Below are 18,619 nucleotides of genomic sequence, written 5' to 3'. Positions count from 1 at the left end.
TGTACTCGTACTTCAAATCAGAATTTCGTGAACTCAGCAGCCTTAATTACTGTCTTCTAAGCGTGCTATCATGATAACAGTTTCCTATCACCAGATAAACAAAAAACAAAAACGCAGGTAGTTATCGAAAATGCAGAGAAAAGGAATATTTCTTGGAATGCGAGCGAATCAAAAAGGGAAATGTTTGGATTAGCGTGCACCCAACTGCCACGTGTAACGAACGCATATGGACAAACTCACTAGACTTCTTATTTGGGAACAAAATGGGCAAGAAATAGTATTGATCATTGCGCCGTGTGCGCGTTTGGTAGTACATGTAGCTCCTTGTTGCATACTGTATTGTCGCAGTGTGTGTGTCGCGCTGGTTTGTATGAATACATTGACGAACGAATCGCGCGGGAAATCATGCATCCGTGCATCGCAGTGTGTACGACCACTCCTTCACAGCAGCACCATTGCAGGTTATTACCATGCCCCGTCAATAGAGGTGGAGATTCAACGTTTTGCCATTTCTATGATGTATACAAAGATGTGCAACTGCTATTGAATTACGTATTTATGAACGTTTCTCACGATATAAGGAGGGGCTGATATGCGGCTAAATAAATCGTAATTAGATAAACAAATGTATCCGACTGTAGTGGAAAAAATTGATTCAATTAAAAGTCTTATCTAATTGAGATTGCCATGAAACGGTATTACGGCGTGAATCCTTTCCTAGCCAAGCGCGGTTTATTTCAGATTATGTGTCAGGAGGATATTTTACATGTTAATGACTTATTCCATTTAGAAGGTTAATTTCGAATGATTTCACTTATGATCTGTGCAGCGTCCTTGTTCGGGTCTTATATACATCCAGTCCCCTGCTAGCAAGCAGCTATGATATGCACGATATAGCCGGGGCTTTCGCCGTTCGAGCACCGTCAATTAATTTTTGTCCTTTTTTTTTCCTTGGAGCATGCGCGGTGTGGAGGAATGCGTGAAATCTGCCAAGATGGCGACTCTGTTGGTTTTTATGTGAAAATACCTCTAGGTTTTCACCATGTTACCGTCGTAAAAATCGAAGGAAAATCCTGACTTTTGCACGGAAGATATACTGGAGATACTCGCCATTCCGCGGGGAGAATTTGACGTGTTTGAATGGGTGGATTCATCGGGAATACGAGGAGGCAAAACGGGCAGTGTTCATAGAGCCGGTGTTAGTATGCAGCGGTGTGCCTGTCGTTTGTGCGTTGTACGTTGGAGGATCATGTCACCTCATCCTGCCCATGTCTCGGCAGCAGAAATTCAGCATCCAACAGGATTCGTTCCAAGTCCAGGTGATTCTAAGCAACCAAGTCCAGCCTCGACGCTACTTTTTGAGCGTAGCCAAGCCGAAAATCACCACATCTCTCGCACATGACGATCGCCACGCACCCTGGTCTACATGTCTGAAATATGACTTTGAGATTTTACGATGGGGGTTCTTTTAAAATATTGGCGGCGAAACCCTTGGTTCATTGGTTTTTCTTACTCGCCTGCCTCGTATTTCGTGCATTGCTCCTGCTGCCTTTTGCAGTCGACATGGACAGCTACTTGGTGCTAGCAGCGACAAACTTGCCATCGACACCTATGAAGACGTCGACATGGGTCCCAACGGGGCCAACTCAAAATGTATGTATGCCAAGTTTGAGCGCAAACGACTGTGATAACAATGCTACAGCTGACACAACTAGACCTAGATCTACTAACTACACAACTGTCAGTGATGACACAGTAAATAGCATTTGCAACGAAACAGGAAGGACAAGATATACTGATGATTCTTACAGGATGGGATTTTGTAGTTGGAGGACACTAGCCAGTTTAGGGGAGAGCCCTCAAAATGATTGTTTAAATAAGAGCACTGAGGAGTGTATCGAATGTTTACGAAAACATGTCAGAAAAGAAGAGGAAATACGGGCCATGCATGAGGAATATGCAAGCATTATTCATCGGTTCGATTGCGACAGGAACTATTCTATGTGGAGATGCCAGGAATGTAAGGTAAGTGGAACAAGGAGTTCATATCTTCTGTGGATGTAGATATGGGGAAAGAAGAAAAAAAAAAAATTTATTCAAAGGTTCAGCCAGTTGTTTTACCGAGTGCTTGTGAAGTTAGTGTGTTGCAAACATTTCATACAAACTTTACTGTCCCCCCCCCCGAAAAAAAATAAAGTAAAAATCTAGGCCTAGAAACTCTGTAGATGTCTTATGCATGATTTTCTAAGTCACCTCAAGATAGTTTGAATTGTTTCATGAATGAAACAGTTCACACTTATGGATACATCATGTAAAACCTTTATATCCATGTACATTCATTCTAAAGTCATTCATGTTCTTATTCTTGTATTGTATTGTATTTCAATACTCGTGTTTAGTGCTGACATCTATTTCATCATGTGGTGTGTGGCATAGAGAGGAGGATCACTCATTTTACTTCATCCAAATTGTATAGTTGCCATTCCTTCTCAGATTGGTAGAGTCATTTGTAATTTCATGTAAGAATCATCTTGTCTTCAGCATCACAACTGAAACAGAAAGTATTGGACCAGAATCTACTTCAATACCTGGAAATCTACAAGCTGTATTCTGTACGAATTGTGTGGCTGAATATATCATGTGCATTTGATGGAAGTGTGTATGTGTGTCAGAGAGAGTAATTGGAGTTGTGTGTCTGCATACATTGAAGCAATGTACACTTTCTCAGACCCTCAAATATGAGTTAGGAAATGAAAAGTACAGTCAAACCTACATAAGCAAGCAAAACAAGATGGAACAACTCATTAGTGTGAAAATGATCCAGATATACTTCAAACAAGCTCTTTTATACTAAATGAAGATAATCGTATTTGCAGTGAAATGCATCAGGAATATACATATGAGAGTCCGGCATATTATGTGCAGATGAAGGGGGCAAGTAAAAATAAAAACAAAAAAGCTGGAGAACGATTGTATGGAAAAATGCTCAATGAAAGATAGAACCGTGTCTGAGTTTGAGATGTGGAAATGTTGCAGAGACATGAAATACAGGTATGATAGAGTGAAAGGAATTTGTGTGTGTGTGTGTGTGTATAGTTTGTGTGTGTGTTCGTGTGTGTTTGTGTGTGTGTATGTGTGTGAGCTGACTGATATGAAGAAGAGAAAGAAGAGCAGAATGCATGCGGAAGATTTACCATGCCGTGATAGAAGCCGTCATACTGGGAGTGGGTCGGTATATCCGTAATTAACTTGTCCAGTCCACAATGCTAATAAAGGGGATTACATAATCAGGAAGTAAACATCTGTTTGAGTAATTTTGGACACCCATTAGGGGGATTGGGCTGGTGATGAACACTTGCTAGATTTTGCAGCAAGTAGAGCTTGAGACACTAGAAGCATTACTGATTCGTCTCATGGCTACAAGCAGACATCTTGTCGAAGCTTCAGGGAGAGATCTGACGAAGATGTGAACGTCTTAATATCTCTCGTCGCAAATATGGGATACTGTACGAGCTGAAATTTTCGCGTAAAGATATTTTCGCAAATTGCTACTTGGAGGACATTTTCGCCTGTTGTTAATTTCGCGGTTGCGAGGGTCTAACTGAACTTCCTTATTTGCGCTTTGTTATATATATGTATATATATAACACAGTGCTTATATAGCGCATATCACTACCGTGGTGTCTCTATGCGCGCGGTGTCTCTTGTTATTTTCGCGTGTTGTTATTTTCGCAGTTCAAAGGCGATTTGCAAAATTTGCGAAAACAAAGCCACCGCGAAAATTTCAGCTCGTACAGTACAGCATGTACACAATGTGTATAATAGAGTGTTTGCAATGGTTTATAGGCAGCCATCTTCTATAAAAGTGTACATGCATTATCATGCATACTACACGTAAATTAATGTTAAGTAATTGAATACATGTATTCTACTTTTCCATTCATCCAGGCATGTTTTACGGTATGTTTTGTTTTGTCTCTGCATTTTGAACAGTATTCAGTCAAACCTCAAGTTGTGTACAGTATGTAGTGCCATTTGTACTACACCCGTATATCTGTGCATGCATACACAGAACATTGAATTACACTGTATTGCACACATCAAAGAGTGTACTGCAGCTCACAATATGAACAGGAATAGACACTTTGTAGCTTAGTAAGCGGCATCAAGCATACTTCACATTATGCATTTAAAGGCTGTTTTGTTTGACTCAAAAATGAAATTATGTCCATAATCTCTATAGTAGCTTTGACATGCCCTTTACATGACACTTCTGTGCTGCCCATGTACATCATAAAATATTTGAACAATGCCAACCCCAAGACGGACATACTAATATATTTTTTTTTTGTACACTGTGTCTTCAGGAAACAAATTACAAAGACTACCGTATGTTCCCAAAAATATTAAACGGGACCCTCCGCAATGATGACTTTAAAAATAGTGAATCAATCCAAATACAAATTCAGGGTATGAAACTAATAACTCATTGCCCACATCTTACAGAAAACCCCATTTGATTTGCTTCTGTGGTCAAAGAGAAATGAGGAATTTTGTAGAGGATGTCAAGAATCTCTTCCCTCCAAGTTCTGTCTATTGTATTCACACACAAAAGCATCAAAGCGCCAAACTTGGAAGAATCGGACTCATGACATGCTTTACAACTTTTCACATTTCTCTGTGACCGCTTAACGAAATTGAATGGGATTTTCTGAAAAATAGGGCTAAGGTGTTATATTTTAAGACCCTGAAGTAGCATTTAGACATTTTAATCATATAATTCGGTGTTATCAATGCGAAAATTTGATTGTAATTTTTTTGGGGGGACATACTGTATAAAGCAAAGTCTGCATACTATGTTCATAACTTCCAAATTGTGTGCTATCTTTGGTCTATTTGAGTTTCAATTGACTGTCTCTGAATACTGGAGGTGGAAGTCACATATTGGCTGCTTTACAAAATATTTTGTCGTGCGCATTGCAGATTGTCGTTATCGTGCTTCCCTGCACATGGCAGATTGGTGCTACAATGTAGGCTGTGGGTGATAGGGTTAACAACATTCTGCCATGCACAGGGAGGCGCGTTACAACATTCTCCCATGCACACGAAGATTTGTTATATTTACAAACTGCCATGTCTTCCAATCTTACTCTTTCCAAATCAGGATTTGTACCTAGTAGTCTGCAATACCCCTGATGATCACATCCATGACTGTCTTTACTCTAGAATAGTATACTACATAATAAACTGATGTAGCTTATCATGCATCCAGTCGAAGTGTAAACTTCAAAAATATTATGAATCACAAAAACTGGAATTCTTTGCTATCTATGTATCATTCCTTCAAACGCATGTCGAATCTATATTTTTTTGTACATTCTGTTGAAAGAAGTGAAAATAAAACCTTTGCATTGAATTGAATTGAATTGAATGGAAATGTAAGCGTATACTACAGAATATACAGTACATGTATGTATTTGAAATCATGGACTGAAAGAGGACAAAGCAAGACAAGTTAAAACAAAACAGTATCAAGAAAGACTAGAAGTTAGAAAGTACCCAAAGCCCACCCTGTTTACCATATAGATGGGACATCAATACATATTTACATTGCATATGTATACACGCCTGTCTCCATTCACTCTATAACTACGTAATTGTATGATTATGTAGTTGTGATTGACAGTCCATCAGAGAGTGTGTGTAAAATGCATGCCAATGTGTGTCCTGTTGTATAGCCAACAGGAAGCAACGTCGGCAGAACTGCCTCATGCCCCATACCAAGGAATTCTAAGCCCTTGTCTAGAGATGGAAGTAAGAGGGAGGAGGAGGGTTGATGGCTTTCCCAGCCCAGTGGTGCAGCAGGGGGAAGTCAGCTTTCAAGATAATGACTCACAGTACTTTGAAGGTCTGTGGTATCCAGAAAGGAATAAGGATACTTGAGAGGTGTTAAACCATGTTAGAAATCTATTTCCTATCTAATATTAAGGATATTTACTTCCATCGTCTTTGTGCAATGCATTTAAAGTGTTCATTATTATTATCATTATTATTACCATTATTATTATTATTATTGTTATTATTAGTATTATTATTATTATCTATTCGACCAGGTCAAGAATATAGGATACATGTATGTATCATAAACATTACAAACATGAAACAAAAACAAAAATGAACATTAAAAAGGGATACACTGTACATGTTACACAAAATGAAAATGAAATAAATGGAGACAACATGAGGGACAGGGCACACAAAAGTAAAAATATTTACATGAGCCCACACATGTTGCCCCTAAGAATCATATAAAATCATATAATCAGCAATAAATTTGTTTTATTCATGAGAACATGGGTGTTCATTTGATGTGGAGAAGCAACTTTGAAATGAAAAAGCATGATCAATCAATTATATGAGGAATACAGTACCGGTAAGTAAATTCCATTTAAATTCTGTTGACACATAGATCTGTGACTATTGTGGAAGACTTTTTGTTTTAAAAATGTTTACAAGTTCAGTTGGGGTTTTAATGTGTGTGGGTTTTTTTTTTTTTTTTTGGTTTGTTTTTTTTTGTTGGGGGGGGGGGAGGGTCAAACCTTACCATTACATACTTGATATAGAGTGTTTTTCCATTTGCTTAAAGCAGTGGGAAAGTCTCACAAGATCAACAAAATATAGTATCTTTCTAAAGATTGAAAATGTACCAACTCTTTCATTTTCAAAGGAATTCTTGTTGCATGTCACATTGAAAAATATGGGCAGGCAAAGCTTTTTCTTTTAATTTAGGAATCTGTAGTCACATTATCGTATATGTCCAAACTTCCTAGTCAGTGCTTTGAGAAGCCAACAGTTCAGATGAAACTAGTTTTTATGGGACAGTGATAGAGGAATACAGAGAAAGAATTGTACCGTTCACCATGGTAAGTCGGTTTGTATCAGTCTTTCTTGCGCTGATCATATTTGAATATGCAGATTAGTGCAAGATCTCAGGTTTTGTTATTTGAATTAAATCTCAACACCTTATTGTTGACTAGACTGTCAAGAATAAAAAAAGCTACATTTATTGTAAATTTGTGTAATAGGTGATGAACCATTGATTCATGATGAATATCAATTTTATAATCAGTATGAATATATGTCTTGTTATTGTTAAGGATACTGATATGGTAAATGTGAACAAAAAAAAGTATTCCATTGTATCTTCCACACAGCACTGAGGATTGATGCATTCTTTATGTGCTTGGCAAGACTGTTACGAAAGCACACCATGAACATCTTAAAACCTGTAGTAAAATGATAGTGTTGACAGTAGTGTAAAAGTGTTACATCTTTCTACAGCTGTATGACTCCTTTGTAGATAAGGGTGGAAAGATTTCAATGCATGTTTGTAATATTATACATGTTTTTGTGAGCAAATGTTTGCTTGTTGGTATGTGGAATTTTAACATAACATTTCTGTACATCCTTACAAAATAAAAGATGCAAGAAGTTTGAAATCCATTATATGTACAGTGTATGATGAAGAAAATAGTATATCATTTGAATAACACATTGGTCTAGGCATGTAATTGCCTGTACATAAGATGAATAAGTCCTTTAATTGTTAACTGATGACCTATAAATGGCTTTGACCTTCTCTCATTCTGTATACTTGTATGTGTGTGTGTGTGTGTGTGTGTGTGTGTGTATGTATGTATGTATGTGTGTGTTTGTGTGTATGTTTTTGTGTGCTGTGGTTTGTGTTATGTGGCATCATTTACATAGTTTCCCACATTCCTATAGCAGTAGGGTGCCAAATTCTGTACAAGGCACTCCACCATGCTACAAACACTATAAAGTGTTCCAGTATTGCATACCGAGGTATTATGCAGGAGCAAATAGCCAATAGCATCCACTTTTCTTGACATTTATTCTTGATGTACATGTATAGTTTGTTTCAGCTGCAGGAGAAGAGTAAGAATTTCAACTTCACTGGCTAAATGTCCAGATTTATCATTATTTGTGGCAGTAGTGTATTACCCATATTGTTGAACGATACATGTGTATCCTACAAACAAAGAATAGAAAATTTATTCTCGTGTAAAAAGAAAACCCACCAGACTTTATAAACTTCAACATTTGGCTGAAAAATTAAATAAGCAAATACAGTGATATGCTGACAAATCTTAGAAAAGACAATATTTTGAAGTATTCATAAACCTTGTGCAGAAAATGTGATGCAACTTAAGAAGTGAAATTACTGTAGTGGATTGATGTTAAATTATTATACAAAATATGCAGCAATGTAAAATTGATATGTTGATAGCAAGAAAATGGTGAAGAAAATGCCCTTGTAACATGGCACAAACTCATTTCCGGGCTATACCAAGGGCAGTCAGTCCCATGACTGTTGGTCGAGAAAAATGTGAGGTCACTTCCTGTCAAATGTAATCAGCTCTTGTCCAGTGGTCAGTTTCCATGAAACAAATTTCATGGTAAAGTGTTTTCATGGAAGCCTCTGTCTGGGATGCATTATTTCTTAGGTTGGGTACATTACTAGAATACTAGCTACAGACCTTGTGTACGTGCCCTATCATAATACTTCATGGCCATCATGTAAACAGTACATTAAAAATTAAATGTACATGTAAATGTGACTGGAGAGTTCCTTGGAACATTCTTTTTTAAACAAAAATGCACCATGCAAGTATATACCTGATATTCACTAAATATATTCAGTGTTGTATTTAGCTGTGAGTGGAGTAATTTGGAGCAGTCGGTTCCGTTAGGTTTACATTTTGCATTAGATACACAGTATATTATAGATACTGATGTTATTTGCAATGCAGGTGAAATATTACTTAACATGAGAAATATTTACAAACAATGGGATACCCTTGTATACCTGTAAGAACCCAAATGCCAAGCATTTAAGAATTTGTATGTTTGGAGAAACTGTCAAGGTTTGTCCTAATAATGAATGTATAAGTTATCATGTTTTCTTGATTTTATAGAAAAGCAAAATTCAAGGGGAACACCCCCCCCCCCCCCCGGAACATTTGCATGATACATTACTATCACAGATGATAGTGTACAGGACTAGGACAATTGTATTTACTTCTAAGAACTACACATATCTAATATTAGAAATTGATTATGTGAATCTTGTCTCAACATAGTTTTATGTCTATGCCATACTTGCACACAACTAATGTTTACTTATATTTTGTTGATAAAAGGGGAACAAAGTTGTTGAGTTTTTTATGTGATTTTCTCTTCCTAATACATATTTACATATGTTCTGAAGGTCTTACAGATGAAACACCTTTAAAAAGTTGTCATTTCGGTGATGCATAATTATCTAATGTAAAATAGCACTTTTTCTCTCTTTCATATCAACATATGGAAATAGGTGATTCTTTTACCCCAAAATGGAGGCCTAATTTACAAATCCCATTGAAAACTCATGCACTCTTTAGTTGTTGAAACACAGTGAAAAAACCACAGGTCTAAAATCATAAGCTCCCTGATTCAAGTCAGTGAGCAGCTGCAGTATATTTTAGTTCCTTTTGGCAGGGCAAAATTTGTCTTCATTACTATGTCCTTCAGAGGGGGACGTAAGACCATCAGTTTGTATTCTTCCTCAGATGCCATACCCAAACTAAGCTCAAAGTAAGGTTCACTCAATTATCTCCATTTTTTCATCTTGTATCATAGCATTAGAGGTGTGTGATCAAGTTTCGTTGGAATTTGCTCGATCATATCCAGCATATGCCTTGTCATGCTAATCTTAATACAAGTACAATATGATGATAGTGGTAATGACTGCATTTAAACAGGCATAATGGTAATGGCTGATAACCAGGGGTCGCACTTAACTTTTTTTTTAACTAGCCAGGCGGACTACTTAGAATCAATTTTGACACTGAAGCAATATTTTGGCTAGCCAGACGGACTAGTAACTTCAGAATTTTACGATTTTTAGCTAGTCCGACGTGATTTTGGGTGGCCAATGGCCAGCGGACCATCGCCAATTTCGAACCCTTATAACTATGATGATATTTTTCTGTACTTGACTAGAAATCATCAACAATTATCACAGTAATCTAGCAGTAATTCAAGTGGGTAAATCATGTCTGGCTATACAAAAAAAAAAATATATATATATATATATATATACAATTTGTAGCTTTTGTAGTAAACAGAACATGATATCCAAGTTGATGGTGTCTGAATAAATCGTTATAGTGCTATACAATGTATCAAATACATCCAGTGCCTATATAACTTTAGACCACAGGGAAACAAAAATTAGTTGAAAGAAGGAATTACCAACATCACCTGTTGTATATAAATGCTGAATATTTTGCAAGGTTTTTATTTTCGCAAATTTTGTGTTCCTGTTCGCAATTTCAAAGACAGGCAAAAATGTTAACTCTGATCCCGTCATGAATGCGATGCATACATTTCTCTGTTCAGTACTGTGCTCCACAATCACGAATTTAACCACTCGAGAAATTGTCAGGAAGTCCCGATTCACAAAAGATTAGACTTGCTAAATACATGTACATGGTGTATTGTATCACTTTTAGAAAACATCTTATAAATCTGTTCATGAGAGTCTTGTGCATTTTGTCTGGTGTATGTTATGAGACAGTGAGACTTGCTAGATTTCCATGTGTATCAACAATAAAAGGCATATTTTGCATTAAAATGCAGCACAACCATTACTTCATACCAAATATGTAGAACAATGTTTATGTAGCTTTTTTTTTTTTTGCTGATATGGTATTCTGTACAGTGTTCAAATTGCTAACAAGGGGGCAGTTACAAAAAAGTTGATCAGCAGTGAATGATTATAAAATAGATCCCTTTAAACTAGTTTCAGTCAATGTAAATTACACAGTTAGCAGAACAGCAACTTGAATACTCACTTCTAATTGACTCTTGCACAGGCATTACTGGAGTAGTAGTTGCTGAATTTACACTTTGTTACTAAGAAACTGTTGAACATGTAGCCTAGGTGTGGTAATGGTGTCTGTCAGTAATAAAGCAATCATTTTGACTCATCACTCGAAAAGGCCCTTCTGCAGATGGTATATGAAGTAAACCTGAAACATAATTACATGTACCTTGTAATGTTGGCAAGATGGTACAGTTGAATGAATATGCGACAACTATTTCTAAACACTAGTATTTATGTCACATTATTCGCACAAAGAGGTGATGAAACTCCCAAGTCTGAGATTCTGTACCCATGTGGCCATGAGACTGTGACATTGCACTGTATCTTTTCAGCCACTTAATTGTGTGGGAAGTTGGTCTCATTTTACAAGGTGATCCAGCAAGTGCAGCACTTAAAACAAGGAAGTCATTTTGTTACACACAGTATTGTTACCAAAACCAAAGACCAATTTCTGCAAAAGTAGTACTGTTTACATAGCAGCTCAATTATTCAATCAATTACCGGAAGCCACGAGAACATGTACAAGGTTAGCACAATTTCTGAAGGATATCGATTCTGTTTTCTTACTTGATTTATGAGTTTTTCTATTTCTGAGTAATACCTTTTTTTTTTAATCACTTCCTTTCCGAGATTTTTTTTCTTCTTCTTACTGCATTCTACTGTCTGACTGTTTTGTAAAGAGTGTTGTGTATATATGTTTTTTTTTTCATCTTTTTGTTTCGTTATACCGATTATTGTCTATGTATTATTCTATACGTTGATTGTACCACATTATGTTTTTTGTACAGTGTATATCATACGGACTTGCTGAAAAACAGCCTAACGGCTGAGTGCAAGTATTTTTTACCCGTGTTTAAATAAAAATAAATAAAAAACAAACAAAAACCATCTGATGCACCATTCCATGCAGAGAATAATTTTTCTGGTATCACACCACAATTTCCTATGTATTTTTTATGTGACTGCTTTACAAAATTTTGTGTGTGTTACATAGGACTGTACAGAACTATGTTAAAAGGATTTTCCCACTGATCAAAACTGCCAATCAACTTTGAGAACTAAAATTATTCCCTACCATGACCTTTGCGGAGATCTATTTTGATGCTACAGCTTCCGGACCAATACTGCAGACCCTCCATAAAAGAGCATCGCTGAAAATCATAAACTTATGATATACAGTGTAATGCTATTGATCACTGGAAGATTGTGATGTTTAACCACACCAGGGCCCCATATCATAAAAAGTTGCTAGGATAGCAGAGACTCCAACCCCAAGCACCTTCTGATCTGGAGATTCTCCCGCCCGAAACCCCTAGCAAACGGGAGACTCCAAGTTGATGTGTGCGAAACGCGAAGTTCCTAAGGGTTCTAGATGTTCTCTGGTGCTATCTAAGGCTTATTTTTTAAACATACGATAGCAATAAGTAAGAAATGCTTTCCACCGGGAGACACAGAGCCAGGGCGGGAGAAATCAAATCTCAAGTGGGAGAACGGGAGATTTTGCAAAAATGGGCTTTCGGCGGGAGATCTCCCGTTGAAAACGGGAGAGTTGGAGTCTCTGGGATAGCAACTTTTGCTACAGTGACAAGTGTCATGGTCACATGACAGGGATCCTGCTTCCTGATTGGCTGTTGATATGTGAAGTTGTTATTTTAGCAAGAGTTGCTGTCCTCACAAATTTTGTGAAATGGAACCCAGGGCCCTATTGGATATGAAGCTTTCAGATAGTACAGCAATAAGCAACTTCATCAGTTGACACAGATACACAGCGTACCATTGCAACTGCAAGTAAAAAGCCATGATCAGCTTTTTCGGCTGTTCTTGTGATATACACAGAGCTGTTACAACATGCAATTATTATTCATATACTATGATTAACTCTTACCAGCTGGTGCTGTATTCACCAACTGCTATGAATGTTCGCAAACTAATTGTCAATGAGTACAAATTACCAATCCCATCATGTCACTTTGGTCTTGGTGGATAAAGGCACATGGCTAGACCTCACTAAGCTTACTATTCTACAACTAGGTTAAGTTTGGATGTATCACTGAATGCTGATGAAAGAAAAAGTTTGACAAGTTATACGCCAAATATTTCGCGAGGTTTTTATTTTCGCGAATTTCGCGAGTCAAGTGCTATTTGCAAAATTAAAGACACGCGAAAATATTGACCCTGATCCCGATGTGAATGTGACATACGCATGTACTCTTCTCTGTTTGGGACAGGACTCCACGATTGCAAATTTAACCACTCGCGAATTTGTTGGGAATTCCTGATTCGCACAAATTTAGACTCGCGAAATATATGCCGCATAATACAGTAGACTACCCCGTAAGTACCTGGCCACATAAAGGGTCAAAGCAAGGTACAGACCTGTGTCTGATAGAGGTCTGGGCCCTGTTTCATAAAGCTGTTTTTAAAGTTGTGCATGACTGTGAACGACTGGAATATGAAGTGCCAATATATGTCCCCATTTTTTCCCTTACATTTTAACAAAGTACAACTGTATGTCAATATTTCATCTACTTCAGGGCAAGAATACACTTTCAACTGAAAATGTGTGTTGACATGTAAGAATAATCATTATCATCTGCAAATTTCAACTTTAGCTATTGAAATTAACAGTGATTAAGAAACCCACTTGGCTTACCATATTTGAGTCATTCATAAAGTCGTGCATAACTTTACGAACAGCTTTATGAAACAGGGCTCTGATGTATTCTACCAATTTTACTGCAAAACAGTCCATTCAAGCGAACACTAATCCAGGTCTGTCAGCGGTACCCTTAAAATATGGGATTTGCTGAAGATTTTGTGAGTCATATTTCATATATTTGGTAAATTTTGTCTAAAATGGTCATATTTTCAAGAATTTCCTAATATTTTTCTTAGGGTTCCTTACACAAAGCTAAAGAATGAAGGTAGAAGATTGATATGGGGAAACAATTTGGTGCAAATATTATTGTTACTTACAACATAAATTCATGTCTATAGAGTTTAGAATTGCCAAATGCTTGTGTAACCAAGGTTTCTTGACTGAGTCTTAGCCACAGACATGTAATTTGGTATTTCATTGTATCATGGTGACAAACAAGAAAGAAACTTAGCCACGCCTTCTTTTTGTGGTTTCCAAAATCAGCACCTGGGTTATATAGTTTCCCAGGCATTTCCTGTATGAAACATGATTTAGTGGCTGTGCCTAGTGTGCACGCATGCCAGCTCTTCTTTCTTGAGACACTGTAGTGTGCGACGAACACACTTGGTCGACAGAGAGTAGCCTGCTCGTAATACTGTCAGCCACGGTTCTCAAATCAAGCATTGAAAATTAATTTCCAATTCAAGTAGAACGCCAAGAGGAGGCTCCAAGAAAACAGTGGAACATTGACGAAGGAATAAAGCAACAGGGGGAATATGAGAGGGGGGAACATTTATAAGATTGAAGTGAATGAAATCAAGATGAGAGAGAGAGATACACAAGAGATAGAGGAGAGAAAGGGGAAGGGAGGAGAGATATAGAGAAAGATATCTTTAATGTGGGTCGACAGTAGCACAGGTTGATGACATGAAGATGAAATGATGATACTTTCAGAGAAAGAGAAACTAGTGAAGAAGGCATGCAAAGCAACCAGAAAGACAAGGAGGGCATAGTTGAATTCAATATGAGATAATGAAACGTTGAGGAGTTAGAGAGGGAGAGATATACGGAGTAATATATATATATATATATTCATATGTAGTGATATATTAATACATTGTATTGTGATAGATTGAGAAAAACAAAAGAGAACAAGAACACATAGGGTAATATTCATCAGTTGCACATGGTACATGGTATACAGACTGGATACTGCAAGTGGCATGACCAAACACTTGTGAGGAAAGAAAGTGACAGAAAAACTGAGAGGGAAAACAGCTGAAATTGAAATTAGTGAGGAAGAGAGAGAGAGAGAGGGAGAGGGGGGGAGAGGCAGAGAAAGAAGTAATGAAGGTAGATAGTGATCAGAGTGATCGATGATGAGAAATATGTGTTGCAACTGATGAATGTGACCATTACAGCTCACGGATGGACTGATGTCGCCATGTAACTTGGCTCACAATGATGGTTGAAGGGCATGCATGTCTTTATTTTAACCCATTGAGGACGAGTTCCGAGTATGCTCGGGCAGGAGTCTATGGGAAATGTGTGTTGTAGTAAAATCAAACCGTCCTCAACGGGTTAAACCTACTTGAGCCAGCTATACTAGATTTCAAGTCTTCTTTATCATACACAGTGGGGGAAAATTGAATCTTTGGGAGCATGCATTCAACAATGCTAATCTTAAACTGGTGTTAAACCAAGAAGACTCCTGAGGTCTGTTTCGCTAAGCTCTAAGATCAATCCCAAGTTCAGTTCAGTTGAAATTAGGGACAGTGTTGGGATCAATAAGTCCATAGAAGTTAGAAACTGTTTAACCAAACCATTTGGGAACAATATTATGCAACCACCTTGCCACATTCTGGAATACATCTTGAACACATCTATAATCGTCTGAACTAGATCTGATCTGAATCTGTCCCAACTTTAGGTTCTCTGTTTGGCTCAGTATCAGGCGCGTAACTGGGGGGGGGGGGGGGGGGGGGGTTTCAGGGGGTTCGAACGAAACCCCCCTGCTAGCAAGCAGGGTCCAAAATATACCCCTTCCAGAGTGAGACCCTATCCCGCTTGGTTGCTTAACTCCCTCAGAAAGGTCCACTATTTCCAATTTTTAACCCCCCCCCCCCCCATAAAAATCCTACCAATTTTGAATCCCCCCCCCCCCCTAAAAATCCTAGTTACGGGCCTGAGTATACTTCTCACATTAGTGAGACAGGGCCCCAGAAACATAATAGATAACAGTATATGTATGATATGTACTCAAGTTTGTGGGTGAATTTTAATTGTGTGCTATTCTTTGGTGTAATTTGATACCACTTTGTCCTACTGCTTTTCTAGTTGGTTTGATTTTTTTTTTCATTCAATGCAGATGATATTGTTTAAATACTATCCTGTGAGAACACTTTGCTGTGCTCCATTTTCACTGGAGGACTTGACCCTTTCTGGTAGACAGTGGACAACTTGATTACTCACACCCATCTGTGTCCTTGGGTTATTTCACCTGCCTTGTCCTGGTCAAGTGGATGAAAATACCTCATTCCCCAATGATTCTATAGTCCAGTATTGTTTATATCATAGAACTTTGTCCCGTATCAGGGCAATTACCCCGCGAGGATAATTTCCCCCCTGGCTAAATACTGGTTAGTGATAAGGTTAGGGTTAGGCTTAGGGTTAGAGTTTGGGTTAGGGTTAGGATTAGGTTCAGGATCAGGATTAGGGTTAGGGTTAGGGGAAGGGTCTGGGGTAATTGCCCAGGGGGTAATTGCCCTAGTCCCCTTTGTCCAGGCCCCTTCTCGTTGGTGGGTACATTCTTGGAAATATGCAGCGCAATGTCCCGTGTTTGTCTCGTCATGCATTGGTACAGGTGTGTCTCAAGTTTGTTTTGATGTGTATGTCTCCTTTAGTCTTGTTTATTTTTCTTTTACCAAGTTAGTTTTATTTTATGGGGAATGATATTTCGTCAATTTATGTGCCCTCTGTACAAATAAAATTTGTAATAATCTCCTGCTTTTGTTTAAATCGAGATCATTAGTACACTTCACTTGCACAATAAGTAATGGGTGTAGATCAGTAATCTTACCAGCACCCAGATACCAGAACAGAGCAAAAGGGGTAGACATGCCATTTTAGTGCCTCTTGAACCAGCATACCAAGTATATCTTCTAGAGTTGCCCGAATATAAGGCACGTATTGGGGACAAGATAAAATGATAGCTATTGCAGATTGAAATGCAAGGCGGGAGATTGATATACTAAATTCTATTCAGTGAATGATTGACATACTATCTTGACTGTTTGAACGTGGTACTAAAAGCTTTGTCTTGGGTAGATGTGAAAAAAGGTGATTTTCAACATTTTGGCTTTGTAAACTCTAAACAGCCTGCTTTTGGATGAACATCAGAGGAAGTTATCAGTGATATGCAACTATATAGACACAGTAGATTGATTTGGACATAAAAACATCAGAACAGAGTATCGGGCTTATATTGAGGGTAGATCAGAAGTACTGACGTATGGACTTTCTCATTTGCACACAGACATGGAGTATCTGATATCTATGGTCCTTGTACCTGTGTACCCCAGGTGCTAAGTTATACAAATTTAGACACATGAACACTTCAAATTTACTGCAATGCAAGCCTGGAACTTCAAGTAAAATTTCTGAGTACATGCAAAATCTGCAAACTAAATTTGTATCTGAAAAGCACCACCACAGGAATATATCTTCAAAAGTTACTATAAACATTGACTCATACTGTAGATTCCTCATGTGTGTTGGACAAAATGTGCAGGAATTCCTTGGTATGATATACTATGAGAATGGTATTGCAGGTATTATTAGTGGGATACACATGTACACGAATTGGCGGAATACAGATCACAAGATTTGCACCGCGATCAGAATCTCAAGATTTTTTGCCCATGTGGACAAAGAAATCCCATCAGTTATCGCAATCAGCATCACAATGAAAATCCCAAGAAATGTTGCCCTTATTTCTGAATTACCCCAATAATTCTTCTAGCGGTGACCATGTGAACGCTTCACCAAATAATCTCTCATCATTCAAAGCGGACATTACAACATTATGTACACCTCAACAGCAGCGTGCACACCACACCGCTGCACAAGAACAAAGGGCAAAGAGAAGTGCACACAGTGAAGTACACTGTGTGTATCATTATTAGTGGGATATTTTGTCCGTGTGAATGCTTGCAATAAATCTCAATATTTGATCGCAATCGTTATCTCGCTATGTCTGTCCGTGTGAACACTTGCAAAATAAAATCTTGAGATATGGATCACAATCATTATCCCACTGTTTTGTACCTGTGAATGTGGCTTTGGTGTTATCACTGTAGTTTAGAACTAATTGCGCTGGAGAAGCACTGAGATAGTTGAATGCAGTATCACAGAATTCTAAGTTTGAAAAACTTTCATGGTATCTTCGCTGTTCGAATTATGTTAAACATGTTTTTTACAGCTTCATGAAAGAGGAATAGACTTTGATGCTGCATTCCACAAATTCCAAATCTTCAAATGTTCACTGAATGATTACTCTAACACCTATTATCTTTTTCTGAACTGCCACCTGAGCCACTCCTAAGAATTAAAGGGGGACTTTTGCATTCATTTTTTCCAAATGTACAGAAAGTCAGTAAAGTTACAATGGAAACTTGAGTTTTGACATGGATTATAGAAACTGAACAGATGACATTATGTCTATTTCTTGTACTTTTCAACTTTCTCATAGTTGTGTTTTTGTTTTTGTTTGTGGTCTTTCTCCCCCCACCCCCCCCCCCACCCCGCAAAAAAGAAGAAGGTAGTATTGTCTTTTGAATAACCCTTCTACCCCCAAGCTCCGTGCGATTCCTGGAAGAAACTCTCTTGAGGCTTTACTACACCTCACCCAGGTTTTCATCGTTTGTCTTACATGTTAACTGAATATTGTAAAGTTATTAGAACACACTCCAATGCACTCCACACACTCCAAACAGCATACTAGTATTCATTGTATTTGTTTATATTATATGTAG

At 37.8% G+C, this 18,619-nt stretch overlaps 1 protein-coding gene across 1 annotated transcript in view; it reads left to right on the top strand.

Moving 5' to 3' along the window:
• Positions 1-1,688, top strand: part of LOC139711854 (telomerase Cajal body protein 1-like) — a gene marked incomplete at its 5' end in the record, with an annotated part of 29,754 nt that extends 28,066 nt beyond the window's left edge. Inside the window, one exon of the mRNA XM_071623706.1 lies at positions 1,559-1,688. Coding sequence (XP_071479807.1) covers positions 1,559-1,688 — 130 coding nt within the window. The remainder of the gene's footprint in view (positions 1-1,558) is intronic.
• Positions 1,689-18,619: the final 16,931 nt, after the last annotated feature.

The sequence above is a fragment of the Diadema antillarum genome, unplaced genomic scaffold, assembly GCF_040938485.1.
Source record: "Diadema antillarum isolate AM-2024a unplaced genomic scaffold, OU_Dant_1.0 seq00001714_RagTag, whole genome shotgun sequence".
NCBI classification, from domain to species: domain Eukaryota; kingdom Metazoa; phylum Echinodermata; class Echinoidea; order Diadematoida; family Diadematidae; genus Diadema; species Diadema antillarum.
Note: the sequence above shows the minus strand (reverse complement) of the source record. Positions and strands in the feature narration are given on the sequence as shown.